The sequence below is a fragment of the Salvelinus namaycush genome, chromosome 1 (genome assembly GCF_016432855.1).
Source record: "Salvelinus namaycush isolate Seneca chromosome 1, SaNama_1.0, whole genome shotgun sequence".
Taxonomy (NCBI): Eukaryota; Metazoa; Chordata; class Actinopteri; order Salmoniformes; family Salmonidae; genus Salvelinus; species Salvelinus namaycush.
The window spans coordinates 37519745-37537989 of record NC_052307.1 but is presented as its reverse complement, the minus strand read 5'-3'; the positions used below and the strand labels follow the sequence as shown (position 1 = coordinate 37537989).

Here is an 18245-nt window from a genome sequence, read left to right as displayed (position 1 = left end):
CAGGTCATGTTTCAGAGGATGCATGACTCGACCTTCGCCTCCCAAGCCCATTGGGGAGTTGCAGAGATAAGAAAAGATCGAAATTGGGGAGAGAAAAAAACTAAAAACTAATTAAAATAAGGGATCATGGCTTTCACCTTGATTTACATGGTCAGTGTGTCATGGAAAGAGTAGTTCCTAATGTTTTGTAAACTCAGTGTATACCTCTAACCCCAGAATCAGGGATTGATACACCCATTTCATTCCCTTGTTTATTTGAGATAACTGGACTTATTCCTAACTCTTCCCTTATCATCTCTACTATATCTTGACGTCTTTCCCATGAAGGGTTACACTTTTTAATGGGAATTATAACCTACCAGTGGCACAGGGTTTGCACTTTAGTAACAATTCTTGTCAGATCGTAAATCATCTAAGGCTTGAAAGCTGCAGTTCACAAGCAGCATGGCAGACTACACAGATAGACCAATATTATCACTGTGGGGTACCCGTAGTTACTCAAGGAAGTAAACAAACTCAGCGTGACCGGTGAAAGTTTATGGATTTTAAAACCTTAATTATGTTCATGTGATTTATTATGCCCCAGTTAGCAGAACAATGCATGATTGCAGTTCTTATGAGCAAACGCGAAATTTCACACACAGATAAAGATTGCCCGCTAGCTTATTTGCTAACATAAGCACACTTCGGAAGCAGTAGGAAGGGCATGAACATTCTATCATGATCGAGTTATGCAGTGACGCGGACTAGTGAGTCATTGATCATGTTATGAAGCGTCCGTAACAGTCACATACATCCGTTACGCTTAGAACGAGTACTGACCAGTGATGCCAATTTAGCAATTTTGTTGCTAGATTTAGCAACTTTTCAGACTACCCTGGCAACTCATTTTTCAAACAGCACCTAGCAACAAATTTAGCTACTTTTAACATTTTATTTGGAACTTTTAGCAAGTGACTCAAACGCTACAATGCACGCATTGTCCCTATAAATGACACAACAACGATTTTCTCTGTCACACACTCAGTCACAACACACGTGCCTGGCTGCAAAAGTGCATTGTGAGTGACGTCAGCAGCAGGAGCTCACCTCGTGCACAGGCAGCAGCACGCCAGCAGCAATTTCAGCAAATTTCAAATCATTGTTGGGGTGACTGCAGCAGCAGTAGTACAGGTTCGACGAGCCAAACCCAATGAATATAGTTGGTCATGAATGTTTGATCTTGAACAGAACTTACAATATCAATCAACATGTCTCAATCAAAATTGTACAGAAAAGAGTGGGAGTCTGTACCTGAACAAATGTCAAATCATATTTTTTGCAGAGCTGGCCAGTCAATTTGAGTAACGTTATTGTGTATTCAACGTAATGACGCAGTTTTACGTTATCACGCAATGACATCACAACGTCATTTAGCAACAAATCAACCTGCCTCTAGCAACTTACCCTGAAAATTAGGTGGCAACACTGGCACTGACAGAGAGAGAAAGGAAATCAACTATATATCACCTAAGCCCTTGATGAAAGTTTGCTTTGCACAGAAACTTTGCATACAATCGTACTCGAAACGCGTCCACAATAACATTTCCTCAAACATGTTAGATGTGACACTGCCTGTCCAAATCAGCGTTCTATTCTATACTAGCACTCAATGGACAAACATTTTCTGATATTGTTTCATTAACCTTCTGACTTAGTCAGAAACACAGGGGGACAGATGTAAGTACCCAAACAAGTTCTGTGAGCCACTGCCAAAAGCTATGCAATCTGGTTGACTGAGAATACTTATTTTGAGACTTTGCATCCTACTTAGTAACAATAACATTCAATTTCGCAAATGTAAAGGCCATATGTAGTCTTCACTTCAAAATACACACTTTCAAGATAAATATGAAAGTAGTTTAATTAGGAAATAAGCTTTTTTGTTTTTTCATGCTCAGGTTGACCTTACATGGAATGGCTCTAAAGTGAAAAGGCAGCGCATTAGGGGGTATAAAAATGTACCTCAATGAACCTATGTACCTCCTCTCTCCCTCCCACTCCGTTGAGTTTCTTGCCTCCCCATCTTTCTTCCAACTCCTTGCCTGCCCTGTTTTTCCCCCCTTCACCATTATGTCTTCCACAGGGCTTAGATTACCACGAAAAGCATCTATGGGTCACAGGAAGAGGTGGAGGAGAGCAGACCTCCTCTTGATAGACAGCCAAACCAGCGCCGTAGACAGTAACATACAGACACAGATACAGCTTCACTACCACTGGCCTAACTGCTGCAGGCACAACAAAATAAGTTATGAGAGTTTATGCCAGGGTTCCTTCTTCCATTCTAAGATATATTGAAACCTGACATATCGTAAGTAGTGTAGGCATATTTGTTGCCCACTTCATTGGTTCTTGGGAGTTGAAAGACTGGCCTGATAGAGCTACTGCTGTGCTGAGAGCAGTCACAATCGTTTATACAGTTGCCTCAAGAGGGCATAGAAACTAATGTGCCCATTTGCCCTGACAAAGAAAAGGCTGGGAAGTGCGCCAGGCCAGCAGTCGCAATAGTCTCTCAGTGACAGTTATTAACCAATAGTAGTGACATGCAGTAAATAAAACTATTATTTTTAATTCCAGGTAGCAATGTGTCACCGGTCTTTCTTGTGACCGACCCATATAAGAAGTTCACTAAAGACATATACTGAGTGCAAGATATAGGTGCATATCTTGGGTTCATGGACCTCAGGTTATTATAGTAAACCAAAACCAAAACAAATCATGAAAACTATTTTGTAAACTGAAACAAAATAATTAAGAAATCTGTTTGGAAAACTAAAAGTATACTGAAAATATTATCTAAACAGAGAGAAAGAAAGAGAAATAGACAGAGACAGACAGAGTTTGAAGGACAAGAACTCCACAGGGTTTATAGAACAGTAGACTACAAGTTCTTAACTTATGTTTGCTATCATTTTCTTTTCTATTTTGCCTATAAAAAAACATTCCTTCTCAGACTCCTGACGGTTGTCTGACTAGTAGACATATCAAATTGTCTAATCTGGGTCGGGTATAGGCCTGTACCCAGACATTTTGTATCATTCAAATTCCCAAAGGCTTTTCACTCTAAAACAGGGATCATCAAGTAGATTCAGCCATGTGATTTAAATAATTTGTAGACTGCAAATTGAGCGCAAGACTCCTAAACAGATACAATATTTGATGAAAACATAATCCTTTCAAACCTTGCTTACATTTGTATATAATCACGATGTGTCTCTCTATTATGTGTGGGAATATTTGGGAACGGGTTTCCAAAATGTAATCTTGTATCTGATCTACTGGTGTTTTTACAGTCTTTTATGCCAAACAATGAAAATTTCAAAAACAATGAAATGTTTTTTTTGCTCAGAAAACTATAGGGCCAAATAAAAACCACCCGCGGGCCACCAGTTGGGGAAACCTGGTCTAAAATGACTGGTTCTTCAGGTTTCTGTCAAAGAGATTAGGTACAGTATAGAGGGATGCACATAGAACAAGCAGCAGGGGAAATGTTTTTTCGGTGGATGTCCTCTTCATAGCTCAGCATGGCCAGAATTGTTTTATCCAGCTCCTGTGGCATGTCTTTGATGTTCCAAAGGCATCTCTTTATAAACTAACACACTAAAATGGAGTAGACGAAGAGACAAGAATAGTACCCTGGCACCAAGTCCACAACTACGTTTAGATTCAATCTGTCCCACTGCTTCACATAAGTCGTAGGCCAACATGAATTAAGTATGAAGCATTCCTTTGCTTTCTGAAGACAAACAGACACTTTGTTCCAGTCGGTGCTTCATCCTCAGAGAGTTGGTCCTGCAGTTCACCACACGTCTAGCAGGATTAGTTCATCCTCACTGATAGCTTAGGTTGAAACTAGCCAACCACTCAGCACAGTGGTCAGTCCATCCCTCAGGTCACTGGTGCAAAACAGCTCCCCTGACCCTGAAAGACCGGACAACACTACATCGATTGAAAATCAAGACGGTTTAGGAGTGGGTGAAAACCGTCATTCAAGGTCAGGACCCCTTGTGAAAGGTGCTTTGACCCCAGCTCTGTGTGGAAGTTGTGTAGATTGTAAAACTGACCTTAGATCAGCATCTTGGGGCAACTTTATCCTACCCCCCCTGGTCCCACACACGGAAGCTTCATTATGAGAAACTCTTGTTTAAAATGTTTGGACCTGATAGGGTCTCTGTTGGAGTTCAGTCATTATAAACATATTCTAAATGGCATTATAAAACACTGGTCATGATCGCAGCAAAGAGGAGAATGCAAACATTCTCCTGAAGTTGGGTTCTCAACTAGCACTGCATCTGTGGCAACAAACATTTCCTAACAGCAGTAACAAATCAAGGTTGAGATAATTGAAGTGAATGGAAAATCAATTCTACTAGTCAGACACAGATGAAAAGTAATTTGGTGCAAGAATATACAGTTGAAATCAGGAAGTTTACATACACTTAGGTTAGTCATTAAAACTTGTTTTACAACCACTCCACAATTTTTTTGTTAAACTATAGTTTTGGCAAGTTCGTTAGAACATCTATTTTGTGCATAACTTAAGTAATTTTTCCAACAATTGTTTACAGACAGCTTATTTCACCTATAATTCACTGTATCACAATTTCAGTGGGTCAGAAGTTTACATACACTAAGTTGACTGTGCCTTTAAACAGCTTGGACAATTCCAGAAAATGATGTCATGAAATGAAACAGCGCGTGCGAACAAGGAGGCCTACAAACCTGACTCACTTACACCAGCTCTGTCAGGAGGAATGGGCCAAAATTCACCCAATTTATTGTGGGAAGCTTGTGTAAGGCTACCCGAAAAGTTTGACCCAAGTTAAACAATTTAAAGGCAATGCTACCAAATACTAATTGAGTGTATGTAAACTTCCCACTGGGAATGTGATGAAAGAAATAATTCTCTACTATTATTCTGACATTTCACATTCTTAAAATAAAGTGGTGATCCTAACTGACCTAAGACAGGGAATTTATACGAGGATTAAATGTCAGGAATTGTGAAAAACTTAGTTAAAATGTATTTGGCTAAGGTGTATGTAAACTTCCGACTTCAACTGTATAAACAATACTGAAATGAGGAGAATTTCACCACAGTTAAACTAAAATGTAAACAAACAAATTATGGGATGTGGAAATCAATCCAGCCATAGCAGAAATGTAAAAAACTAATTTATCCTGTCCTCCCTCAACTTGGCCATTTATTATTGAAACAAAGAGAGTGGGATTTGAGTGTGTTGAGGTTGTCGTGACAACTTTCAAAAGCATGGCCACCACCATGGAATGCACCCACGGTTTTGGGTTGCATGCAGGAACCTGCACATGAGAGCAAACACACACGAAGACACCCACCCCCACTCACTCACTTACTTACCCAGCATTGTTGCTGACGGCTGTGAGGCTCTTTACACCAGTCTTTAATAAACTGTTGATAAGGTTCTCTGGGATGCCACACAAACCAAACCCTAGTGAGAGAGAAAGAGAATCAATCAATCGATGTTTACAGTCATTTCTATTGAAAAGGAGAGCATGGCCCATTACTATGAAGTGGACACAGGGCAATGTGTGAGTGAGAATTTCCCCTGCTGAAAAAGATAAGCAGCATGCCATGAACTGGTTCATATAACACATTTTCCCATATCCAAGTTGATCTATATCCTACCTGTAAGAGATGGGTATTAACAATATTATAATAGCCCCACCTTGCCCTCTGATAGGAGTGTAAGCAAAAAAACATTCCACCTAGCCTATCAAATTCTTTCAAATCTATGAAGTGTTAAGGGGTAAACAGTCTACAGTGACAGCTGCATTTGTAATGCATCACAGCAAAAAGCTCTTTCAAACCCCACAGTGAAGTCCTGATGGTCTCCTGATATTACCTCCCACTAGGATAGTGGCTCCACTGGGGATGTCCTTAACAGCGTCTGTGGGGTCTGTGTAGAACTGGGAGTTTCTCTGGCTGGAGGTGGAATAGGAGCAGCCACACATCTGGGGAACACAGAGGAACAGTGCAAGTTTATTATAGTAAAAAAAAACATTTTGTAAACTGAAATAAAACAAACCTGTTTGAAAAACAAACTATACTGAAACTACTTTAATTACTCTTAAACTAACAAGAAATAATAATACATAGAGGGCAAAAAACCTAATGAGGTTTTCAAGCTACTCTATCTGGTGGTCACATTGAGATTGACTTAAAATTTAAGAGGTAGACTCAGCGAAATGACATTGCTATGAGCAGCTTTTGGACGCGTTTGAGTGGTAAGGCTAAAGCAACCGACTGTAAAAAGTCGAGGAGTGAAGACGGGGGAGGTGCATCTGTGACAGCCGGGTCAACAACAAAAAAACGAATGATTGTTTGACAATAGAGCCTCCCACAATGCAGGCGATGGCTCCAGGAGGAAGTTGGTGAAGAGCAACTGCTGAAACTTGCAGTTGACTGCAGTCAAAACTTCATGACCATTGATCACATCAAGTTCATGAAGTTGGCATGTAGGCGCAAGTCTGACCATTTCTATCTGTGTAGTAATAATGGACCTACATTCATATAATTTCTTGACTGTGTCCAGCTCACTAATAATCACTGAAATGAAAGCTAGAAAGTCAGCGAGCATCAAAAATTCCAAGAACCAAGAAGATTCCAAGAAGATGGATTTTGGGGGGAAATTTTGACAGCGAGGAAACCAATTGCACCGGGGGCCGCAATCGGACCTCGTTGAAGAAGACCGAACGCTGCCCCTGGTGCAAAATGAGTTAGACCCCCCTAAACAAGCCTATCAGCCCTATAAAATCAGCACTTCACCTTGACCGCAGTGAGATAAAAACCAAGGCCTCTAGTAAAGAATGTATTCAACTACAGCACAGGAAAGATAAACAAGAAAGGCAACACACAACAAACAAAGTGGACATGTGGGAAGGAAACAGACAGACTTGAACTGGTGGGATCTTGGGAACTCTGCAATGAAGCAAATTTCTCCAGCTGAGACGTGGAAAGCAGACGGAAGCCGTTAAACCTCATCAAGCTTTTTATTTTCAGCCATTATCCCACCACTCGCTCATCCATTAACTCCTCTGCTGTAACTAATTACATCCACCGTACCGGACTACTGTAGATGGAAGGCTCACTGGAGGAAATCGGAAGCCTGGTGGATCTGAGACGGTCTCTGACAATACAGAAGTTATTTTTCTTAGCTCTGACATTAGCCTCAAGTCCCTGAAGTACAAAATAAAATATTATTCAAATGTCTGCAACCACCCCCTGAATGTAATTCATTTAGTAGTCCGTAATAACCAGCTCAAGTTGACACCCATTATCCCACCTTCCACGCTACTATGATCCATTGAACTAATGGGCAGGATAATGATGGATTTCTGTCATTTGACATACATGGCTTAACTTTGCCCTCAGCTCATGTAAAAATGAATTAGATATTATGGCCAATCAAGTGGAAGGAATATGATCCCAGAAGGAAAAAAAACTTCCCAAAATAGGTTTGACTGTAAACCTTGGGACCAGCATCTTGTGTTAAAAGGCCCAGTGAAGTCAAAAACGTGACAGTTCTGTGTTTTATAGGTCCACACTATAGAAGATGGAATAATACTGTGAAATTGCATACACCAGGCGGTAAATGAGTTGATAGACCAACAAGAAATATAGTTCCAAACCTCCCTGTCAATAACAGCTAGATTTAGTTTTCCCCTCCCCTATCAGACCACTCCCAGTCGTAACAAAATGACTGCTTGAGAAATGTCTATTTTTTGATTTTTTTTTTTACATTTAAAACAATCACAGTAAAGTACTTGATTGTTACCGAGAAAATATTTGTTATCGTGATAAATAAAAAAGTGGCATTGGGCCTTTAAAGGGTATATACCCAGGCTGACCTAGATGGAACCTTTCAGGAAGATAAACTACCATTAGCTTTATTTACTGTTATAACCTACAACACCTTATCTTAGGGTCAGTCTACACACACTGTATTGTGGCACAAATAACACACAGCAGCAACTGCATTACATGTGACTAAAGGAGGTCAAAACACAAACAATACAACATGTTATAGGATTACTGAGAGGCTAACTTATTGGTAATGGAATGCACAATAAAATGCATAGAACATTAAATGGCATTGTGTCAATGACTGTAATTCCCTAATCATTGTAGTGTGTAGCAAAGTACCTCAACTCCTCCACAGAGTTGAGAGCAGACTAGAGTTTTTGAAATGAACCTCCCGACTCCTTCCGAGTCGCTATGCAGTCGATACTTCAAAAATATACATTCTTAAACCTTTACCGTGTTCTTATGTTTGTCCTCGGTTGTTGTGTGCCTTTCTTTGTTTGCTGAAATCCATACTTTTTAATAAAACTTTAATCAAATACAACCACCGACTGTTCCCTCGTATCGTCTGACAGCGACTCGATGTAGTTGGAGGTACACTCCGCCCACTCATGTCTCCACACAACTCCGTTGATGTGAAGTGCATAGTTTTACTTGGCTATGTAATGTGCTGTACACACTCAAATTCACTTATTCTATAACAGAAATTCAAACATAGACAAGATTAACAATACCCTTATTGGAGAACTGTAGGCATTGCTTTATTTTCTATTCTACTACCGGTAGACTACACCTCAGTTTACAGAAACTGTTCTGCACTACAGTTGTACGTGCCTCTAATTTTGGCTGTCCTTTAAGTGCACATGGCTTGCAAAGAGTCTGGGGGCACTGGGTTGCAACGCAATGGAAACATTCTTGGGCTTCTGAGTTATACTACATTGGTAGAGGTGAATTCTTTACACAGTCTAGCTGGGGGAGTGTCTTCAATAGGAACTAGCTACTGTACTCAATGAACACAGTGGCACTGGCAAAACAAACAATTGGTCACATTAAATTGGAATCCTAAGTTCTTTCTCAACCAAGGTCATATGAGTGTGTAGGGGTGACAGACTTGTTATAGTAGCTATAACAGTAGCCAGCCAACATAGGCTAAATAGCTAACATGCTGGGAAACATGTATGTGTCCAGTCGCAGGTGGTGAGTTTGAATTTAGAAAATGCTATGTTATAAAATATATATATATACAGTACCATTCAAGGGTTTTTCTTTCTTTATACTATTTTCTATAGTGAAGACATCAAAACTATGACATAACATATGGAATCATGTAGTAACCCAAAAAGTTTTAAACAAATCAAAATATATTTTATATTTGAGATTCTTCAAAGAATCTCAGTTGAAACCAGGCTTCATCTGTGAAGACCACACTTCTTTAGCATGCCAGTGGCAATCGAAGGTGAGCATTTACCCACTGAAGTCGGTTACGACGTCGAACTGCAGTCAGGTCAAGACCCTGGTGAGGACGATGAGCACGCAGATGAGCTTCCCTGAGATGGTTTCTGACGGTTGGTGCAGAAATTCTTTGGTTGTGCAAACCCAGTTTCATCAGCTGTCCGGGTGGCTGGTCTCAAACGATCCCGCAGGTGAAGAAGCCGGATGTGGAGGTCCTGGGCTGGGGTGGTTACACATGGTCTTTGGTTGTGAGGCCGGTTGGATGTATTGCCAAATTCTCCAAAAAAAGATGTTGGTAGAGAAATTAGCATGGAGTGCGGCATCAGATGACCTGGCCTCCACAAATCACCCAACCTCAACCCAATTGAGATGGTTTGGACCGCAGAGTGACGGAAAAGCAGCCAACAACGCACAGCATATGTGGGAACTCCTTCAAGACTGTTGGAAAAGCATTCCAGGTGACGCTGGTTGAGAAAATGCCAAGAGTGTGCAAAGCTGTCATCAAGGCAAAGGGTGGCTACTTCGAAGAATCTAAAATACTACATGATTCCATATGTGTTATTTCATAGTTTTGATGTCTCATCTTTGGCCACATTCACGTGTCAAACAAAAACACCCTAATGATTAGTTGACAATAGAGCCTCCCACAATGCAGGTGATAGCTGCTGGATGAAGTAGGTGAAGAGCAACTACAGAAACTTGTAGTCAACTGCAGTCAAAACTTTGACCTTTGATCACATGATTTTTGTCAAGTTCATGCAGTCGACATGTAGTGGCAAGTCTGACCATTTTTATCCCCATAATGCAACACACTTTGAAAGGCAGTGACGAACGATGGTCACCGACTTAACAAAAGTGATCCGCTCGAAAGTGCACAGTCTTCAAAAATAGAAGGCAATCGGAAGGAGGCAAGATCAAGTGGGACACGTGTGAACAACAGGCACAACGATTTCCACTAGTTACCACAATCACAGAGTAAAAATTGGCTATCGTAAAAATTTTGCTTTTATGGTTAGGTTAGGCATAAGGTTAGCAGTGTGGTCAAGGTTAGGTTCAAAATCACATTTTAAGATAAGCAACTGTAGAAATAAGCAGGGGTTATGACTTTGTGCCTGTGGTTACTAGTGACGACCAGACACAACTCCGATATAAAGTGTTTTTCCTCAAAGTTGCCGGGATGTCACGTGTCCTACTTATATCAGTACACTTGTAACAACCAAATCATTACGAAACTTCTATTCAATCAAATAAGCCACATTAGACAAATAAGCCATTACATTTTTTGTTAACCAAATTCGACACTCATTGACCATACAAAAACTCCTCGCTTGCTGAGCGGGGAAAAAAAGAAAAGAAATAAGACAGATTTTTGGCCCAATTGTCCCTCTCGCTTCGCCTCTTCCTTTCGGGAGAAGATTTGAAATAAACAAGATGGTGGCATACACATTATTGGATTACTTCATGGAGCAAATAATGGATTTATTTTTTATAACAGAGCATTTTCTAAATTCAAACGTACCACCTGCAACTGGACACGGAAACGCGTTCTCTGGAGTGATAATCACGCTTCACCATCTGGCAGTCCGACAGACAAATCTGGGTTTGGCGAATGCCAGGAGAACGCTACCTTCCCCAACGCATAGTGCCAACTGTAAAGTTTGGTGGATGAGGAATAACGGTCTGGGGCTGTTTTTCATGGTTTGGGCTAGTCCCCTTAGTTCCAGGGAAATCTTAATGCTTCAACATACACTGTCATTCTAGACGATTCTGTGCTTCCAACTGTGGCAACAGTTTGGGGAAGGCCCTTTCCTGTTTCAGCATAACAATACCCCTGTGCACAAAGCGAGGTCAATACAGAAACGGTTTGTCAAGATTGGCGCGCAAGAACTTGACTCGCCTGCACATGGGCCCTGGCCTCAACCTCATTGAACACCTTTGGGATGAATTGGAACGTCACTACAAGCCAGGCCTGATCTCCCAACATCAGTGTACGACCTCACTAATGCTCTTGTGGCTGAATGGAAACAAGTCCTCGCAGCAATATTTCAACATCTAGTGGAAGGCCTTCCCAGAAGAGTGGAGGCTGTTATAGAAGCAAAAGGGTGACCAACTCCATATGAATGCCCATGATTTTGGTGTTATTTCTTCTTCTTTTTTCACACACCAAGCAAGGAGTTTTTGTATGGAGGTCAATGAGTGTCGAATTTGGTTAACAAAAATTAGGTTGTTACAAGTGTACTGATATAAGTAGGACACGTGACATCCTGGCAACTTTGAGGAAAAACACTTTATATCGGAGTTGTGCCTGGTCGTCCCTAGTTACCACAGGCACAAAGTCATAACCCCCGCTTATTTCTACAGTTGCTCTTCTTAAAATGGAATGAGATGTTTGTAGTAGTGTAGTAGTAACATAAGATACATGGATAACATATAAATACAAAAGACAGCTGAACATTAAAGTAACGAACCACATGTTAACATAGATCATGAGACCGTGGTAATGGAAATCTACTAAGGGACGTTCTGGCCCTCTTATTTTCTCCATTGTGCTGACAGACTGACCAGACACATGGGTGCCTAAAGGCAACTGGATGCTAATGATAGAAGAGACACATAGTCTGACAATTCCAATAAGCATACATACCAGAGAAATATGCCTAAGGCAACTGGATGCTAATGATAGAAGAGACACATAGTCTGCCAATTCCAATAAAGACACATACCAGAGAACATGCTGAGGCACTGAGTTAAATACAGGGCTAAGTCATAGGCCTATAGGATAGATGGACATATATTATTTTTAAGACACGCATGGGTCTGGCCACTATTATAATCTAACTGAAAGCAGATATGGGCGTTATTGGGCGTGAACAAGTAAGAAGCCTGAACTAAAAAGATAATGATGGCAGGAAGAATTAGGGGAAGTATGCTTATTTGCATATGGGGTGGACCCATATGCTATTTGTGTATAAATGTTGTGGCCGGGGCTGGGAAGCGGTGTGTGTTCTGCGGGACATTCCAGATTGCTATACAATTGTAATAAAACACATTTATTTGAGTTCACAAAAGTTCTTGTAAGAGTTATATTTGAAGTGATTTTCCACGACATGTTCTATGAACATGTGTCCACATACTTTTGGTCATGTAGTGTACATGTTTGGCCGAATCGAGAACAAAGAAAGTATTGCCAATACCAGCTAAGAAGAAAAATAAGGAGACGTTTTGCATAGGCAAACCTGTAACATCCGGATATGGATAAAACCATATTTGGTTACATCAAATTGTCTGGTGTACAATCTGTAGCTAGGAAATACCTATGATGAATAGCATGGAATGGAAGCACCAAACATCACGCGCATTTATAAAAGGTATCATCATTACTGGTAGCTTAACATTAGCTACTTCATCCAATATTTTATGGGGCAAGCCTATACTGTAAATGAAAATAATGAATTTGGATTTCAATTTAGGGGTTAAAATTGAAGGTGCCCTATGTGTCCCAAGCACTAAAGGCAAAGTCTCCCAATCGCTGTAGCTAGTTAGCTAGCTATATAGCGGTCTATTCGTATTTAGTCTAACGTTATTTCATTGACGCATTTTGATACTGACCTTGAACATGGAATGGGTGATGGAGTTCAAATTGGGTTTGCAGGTGGCAGATAGATTTTTCAATAAAAAATTATCCGCTCTTGACAATACTTTGAGGGCCGCCATGTTTTTGGAGCTAACCACCAGTCTTCAAAATGATGAGCAACGTGGGCTACCGGGCGTTTGTGTTGTGTGTGTGTGTGTGATCCCAGCTGGTTAAATGACACTGAAACTAGAAGGGTGTACGGGGCGGGGCTAGCGGAGGAGAGACAGAGGCTCGGCGAAGCTCATTATAATTTAACTGTTTCGCTGCTAGCCACTCATGGGTCCGAGTGCGCGGGCTTTTGTTCTAGCCTAGCCCATATGCTATCAACCGATTTAAAAATAACTATTCATTTTGTTATACATGTTCTTTACTGGACCAAGCCTTCACTGTGGGTTCCCTAAACCAGCATTGACTGCACTATATAAATGCAATCGCCAAGAACATAATTATATGAAATTGACAGAGTGGACAAATCCATGGATATATTTGGAGCAAACATGTTGTGGATCAAAGTGCCGCAGAAAATCAAATAAAGACATTTCATCACGTGAATAATCATAGCGTCACGTGACAGTGTGTTTAGTCATGGCGGACGACTGCAGACGACAGGGGTTTGAGCTGGAGAGAAGGATTTTTGAGTTGGACAATAAGTGCGCCAGTCTCAGATCTGAGAAACAAGGTATGTGTACGCAAAGTTACCGTGATAATTTATCAAGAAAAGTAATGTCGCGTTGATTCACCTCGTGTTCAGTTGAAAGCTATTTTCCGCTAGCTAGCTAAGCTACATTAGCTAGTGCTACCTAATTAATACCATATACACTTGACCAATGTCGTAGCTAGCTACTATACTAATCGAACGTAGCAGGCGTAAAAAGGCCGCGTTACTTCGTTGGTTACCTTGGTATTGCAACAACCCTAAACCATAGTTATGACACAACATACGTTTGCTAGATAACTAGCTAGCTAGGTGGGTTTGCTGGGCCACGTAGCTAACGTGATTTAGCTAGTTAAGTTAGCTTTAGCGAGCAAGCTTGGTAGCTAATTCTGTGCTAGGTAACGTTAGTTAGGTAACGTTAGCGTATAGCCAGCTAACAGCGTTAACTTCACGTGTCGACAAAGATACTGTCGAGCTATGGTCCATTTATAATTTACTTTGACACATTCAATGCATATACTAGTATTGTAGCTAGATTGCACAATGCCCTTTGTAACGTTAGTTTAACTAACAACTTCAACACAACCCATCGACATGCCATAACCAAACAGCGATGTTCTTCTGTCCAGATCCGCTGAATCAGGAGAGAAACCGTTAGCTAACGTTAACTAGTTGGCTGCAGAAACTGCAGACCAACCCGGGCCCTACCCAACGTTAGTGGTTCAAGCTGTTTTCTAACTAGTCTATTCTTAAATACTGCTATGTTCCATGGATTAGCTAGCCTAGCAAGGTTCACGTATTCCACGTTGTGTAGCTTGGGTTCACGGACAATTATCCAATTTAATTTACTACCATCTCTCTGACTCTGCGTGTTACAAGTGATTTCGACATTAGGCACTGCATACACTACTGATTCTGGTGAAATAAAATAGGTGTCGCTAAACGAATGTTTATTATGTGATACAAGTAATACTTAGTCTCTAGTCTACACTGTCATAGCCTATGTCCACCATTGTACACTGTTTTTTTACAGACTAACTCAAGGGGGAAGTTCCTTACATTATATGCCATCATGCCACTCTCTGTGAAACGACTTTGTAAAGTCATAGTCATCATAAACACTGATCATATCTAACACTTTAATTGATACATTGAACTCTGTAAACATAAGATGCACTGTTTACATATAGGCCTGTAATATGTCCTTAACATACTTTATTTTCTCCTAGATGATGACTATTTACAGAATGCTTCTGCGATACTAGACAAGTTGAAAAGCTTTTACAGACAAGGGGGAGAGAGTAGCAGTCTGCCTAAACTGCTTCAGGATTACACTCAGGTATTGCAGTTCATTAAATATAATTGTTCTAGATAGATTCTGGACAAAATGTTTTAGGCTAGGTGTAGATTCAAATGTTATCATTCAATTCCCTACATATCTGATTAAAGGAAATTGTTACCATTCTGTTTTGGTGAGATATATGGCATGCTCAGGCTGGATCACGAGACTAGCAAATTCCCCCAAATGTCTCTTTGTGTCTGCACAGAATGTTCCACCTGCTGTTCGAAATAGGATGATAGTACTCAATTGTATTAAGTTGTTGTCATCCAATGACATGAGCTTAAATTAGCCTGAAGGTGTGAGAGCGCATGCACACTTCTCTGTCCTTGATGCTGGAAGTTTCAACTGACCAGTGTCCTCTGACTGACTATGTATCCTTCCTCACTTCCTAGAAGCAACTCAATCACTGATCTGTTAGTGAATGCAATGTTTTCATTCTTTCACCTGTCAGACCATAGATCAGTGACTACTTTCAAAGATGAAAGGACAGAATGATGGACTTCAAAAAAGTAGTGGCGCTAGGCCACAAATGTGGAAATCAGAAGAGTTCAAAAGATTTTACTGTTAATTTCAAAGTGCAGTGATAAACCGTGACTTGACACATTTGCTACTGACAACATTGACATAACTTCCAACCCACAGTCTGTCTGAGTTATCCACATCATCCCCACCCACCATAGCAGAGTTGTAGACATAGGTTGGTGACAAGAGCCAGGTGGAGAGACAGAGATTTTCTTGCATCCTTTGCCTTATTGATGGAAGAATTGGCCAACAGCTTGTGGACAAATTAGGCTCTACAAAAAGTCTGCAATTCACCTGCGTTAGAGTTGAAGGTGGCATGTGATACCTGTCAAAAGTTAACCAAAAATCTGTAAATTAATACGGTGATTAAGCACACCAGACCTCAATGGATAAATTGCACAACTATAATTGTCAAATCGTATTTGTGTTTAAGTGAAGAATGAGACTAGTGTGTATTGTTGTGTGTGTAGGTGATCCTGGACATCACGTTCTATGAAGAGAACAAGCTGGTGGACCAGGAGTTCCCAGAGGACTGCTCGCCCTTTAAGATCCAACAGCTGCTGCAGGACCTCACAGAGCCAGAGGTGTTGGCAGGGAGGCTGGCACCGGCCCAAGAGGTGTGTACAAGAGATTCAGCCCATCATGAAGGGCAATGCAAGTGCCACGGTCCTCATATGCACAGAGTATTTTGTTCACTACAAGAAAATAGTAACTTTACACTTGTTAGCAATTTGTTATTCTTAAATAACACAAACTCCAAGGCAAATCGGGGGGAGGAAAATAGGTTTATTCAAAGAGAACAAATCATACAGGGCGGTAGATGGTCATTCTCCTCTGTCCTCAGTGATGCTCTGTCAGTGGTTCTCCAGTGATTCTCTCACCACAGAACAAAGGAACAGCATGTAGTTTTAAGACCCAGCCCTAACCTGTGGTTGACCAATTAGAATTCCTTGCAATAAAACTAGCCAATGGCCAAATAACAAGTATCCTATTTCAGAAGACATATTCCTCCCATGTCTCTGAACCATTGATCAATAATTCCCTATTACAGAAAAAACACTTTACATTGATCATAAGTTCTATTCTTGTACTCTGTCTCTGCGTTGTGTATTTATCTTTCAAATATTATTACACACACACTATTGTTAACTGACAGCTCTCCCTGTTCCAGGTGCAGTCAGTCTTGGGGCTAGAGGTGTTGGAGTGCCTCTACTGGAGACGTGGAGCACTGCTCTACATGTACTGCCACACCCTCCACCAACGCAAGCAGTGGATCAAGAAGAACAAGGCCACTTTCCTCAAGGCAAGGGCACCTCCACTCATTTGGCCAACTTCTAGCTTGATATAACAAGCATGACTTGAATTTCAGTGCTCCTACCACTAGCAGAGTGCCGGTTGTTCATTCTGTTTGTTATGTCTTTTTTCAGTGTCTTCAGGAGGGTGTACGCTACCTGATGAGGATGCTGCAGGTGAGGAACTCTGTGAAGCTCAACGACGGGGTGGTGTTTCATGACTCTGCAACCGCCAACTTCCTGGCTGAAGGTAAGCATCATTGGATTGTTATGGCTTGTTTTTAATATTGTGCCAATGTTACACATTTGTTTAGTTGACATTATCAAGACAACCTTTTTCTTCACTTCATCTATATTACATGCTTGTTTTGTTGACTATTCTTTTGTCAAGGGATGAGAACACGTCTGATTTATTTTGTTTATCCAACAGGCATCTTTTCAGACACCCACCTGTTGACGATGATGTACATCGGGGAGATGTGTTTCTGGGCAGTGAAGTATGAGGACTGCAGCGTTGATTCCACAGAACGCAAAGAGGACCGACTCCACTTCCGGGACATTGGGACACAGATCCTGCACAAATACGTGCTGGCCTGTGAGGGCCCTCTTCAGGGCCAGGGCTGGAACACTGAGAATGCCAAGGAGATCCTTAGTATCTTACAGTGAAATGGGGAGGGCTCTGTGTACAAGTTGCCCGTAGGGACTGATATGGGATCAGATGATCAAACCCCAAATTGTAATGCTAAGCATTTAAGAGAGGGGGAATCTGACCTTAGATCAGTTTCTAGGAGCAACTTTTTCCCGTTCTGAAAGGCTCCGGCCGACATAGGTGGTGCAGGTTGGGGCAAGGGTATGGAGGGATGTTAATGAAATTTTATTCTCCCTGTCTCCTGAAAGAAGCACTTATCTTCTAGATTCTGGACTGTTGGACAGGCATGTGTTATGCTCTGAGAATGTGGTAGAATAATAATATTAAAAGATTAAGAAAATAACACATTGTTACAAAAAATAAAACAAAGATCCTTTGAAGATTAATGATAATCCACCTGGTAATGAGACATCGCACAGCAACTGTTTTTATTTATTTGTTTTTAATGTTTTTTTTAAATTAATTGCATTTATATAAATATATATTAAAAAAGTTAAGGTGGGGAATACACAGAGTTGGAGACTGATGGATTCATGAACATTTTCGAGTATGTACAGTTTTGTTTAAGATATCAGCTTTGTAATATGCGACTTCTTTTTCTCACTTATAAAACGTACATTTTTTGCCCACACTTTGACAAGGAGTAATGTCCCAGTGATGGAAACTTTGATATTTTGATAGTATGCATTTAAATGGAGAATCTCTGTGGTGTTCGTTTTGAAGGAAAATGTTTTTCATTTAATTTTATGTCGTCATTGAAAATAAATACTGTGTTGGTTTCAAAATGAGTTGTAAAACGTATTGCACAGTAATATAACCA

The 18245-nt window shown here is 40.7% G+C and overlaps 2 protein-coding genes across 2 annotated transcripts in view; one reads left to right on the top strand and one right to left on the bottom strand.

The window, feature by feature from the left end:
- oxct1a (3-oxoacid CoA transferase 1a) overlaps positions 1 to 13114 on the bottom strand; it is a 118582-nt gene extending 105468 nt beyond the window's left edge. The window contains exons 1-3 of the mRNA XM_038988244.1: positions 12941 to 13114; positions 5922 to 6030; positions 5417 to 5507 (exon numbers count right to left, since the gene is read on the bottom strand). Coding sequence (XP_038844172.1) covers positions 5417 to 5507; positions 5922 to 6030; positions 12941 to 13045 — 305 coding nt within the window. The 5' untranslated portion in view covers positions 13046 to 13114. The remainder of the gene's footprint in view (positions 1 to 5416; positions 5508 to 5921; positions 6031 to 12940) is intronic.
- Positions 13115 to 13512: 398 nt separating this feature from the next.
- Positions 13513 to 18193, top strand: c1h5orf51 (chromosome 1 C5orf51 homolog). The gene is made up of 6 exons (XM_038988236.1): positions 13513 to 13644; positions 14850 to 14959; positions 15955 to 16101; positions 16656 to 16787; positions 16912 to 17026; positions 17207 to 18193. Exons 1-6 carry the CDS (start codon positions 13551 to 13553, stop codon positions 17440 to 17442), a joined length of 834 nt encoding a protein of 277 aa, XP_038844164.1. The 5' UTR covers positions 13513 to 13550; the 3' UTR covers positions 17443 to 18193.
- Positions 18194 to 18245: the final 52 nt, after the last annotated feature.

Coding starts and splice junctions, on each gene's coding strand:
- c1h5orf51 (XM_038988236.1), top strand. CDS start 13,551: ATGGCGGACGACTGCAGACGACAGGGGTTTGAGCTGGAGAGAAGGATT. Junction 13,645..14,849: donor TCTCAGATCTGAGAAACAAG/GTATGTGTACGC, acceptor ATTTTCTCCTAG/ATGATGACTATTTACAGAAT. Junction 16,102..16,655: donor GGCTGGCACCGGCCCAAGAG/GTGTGTACAAGA, acceptor TCCCTGTTCCAG/GTGCAGTCAGTCTTGGGGCT.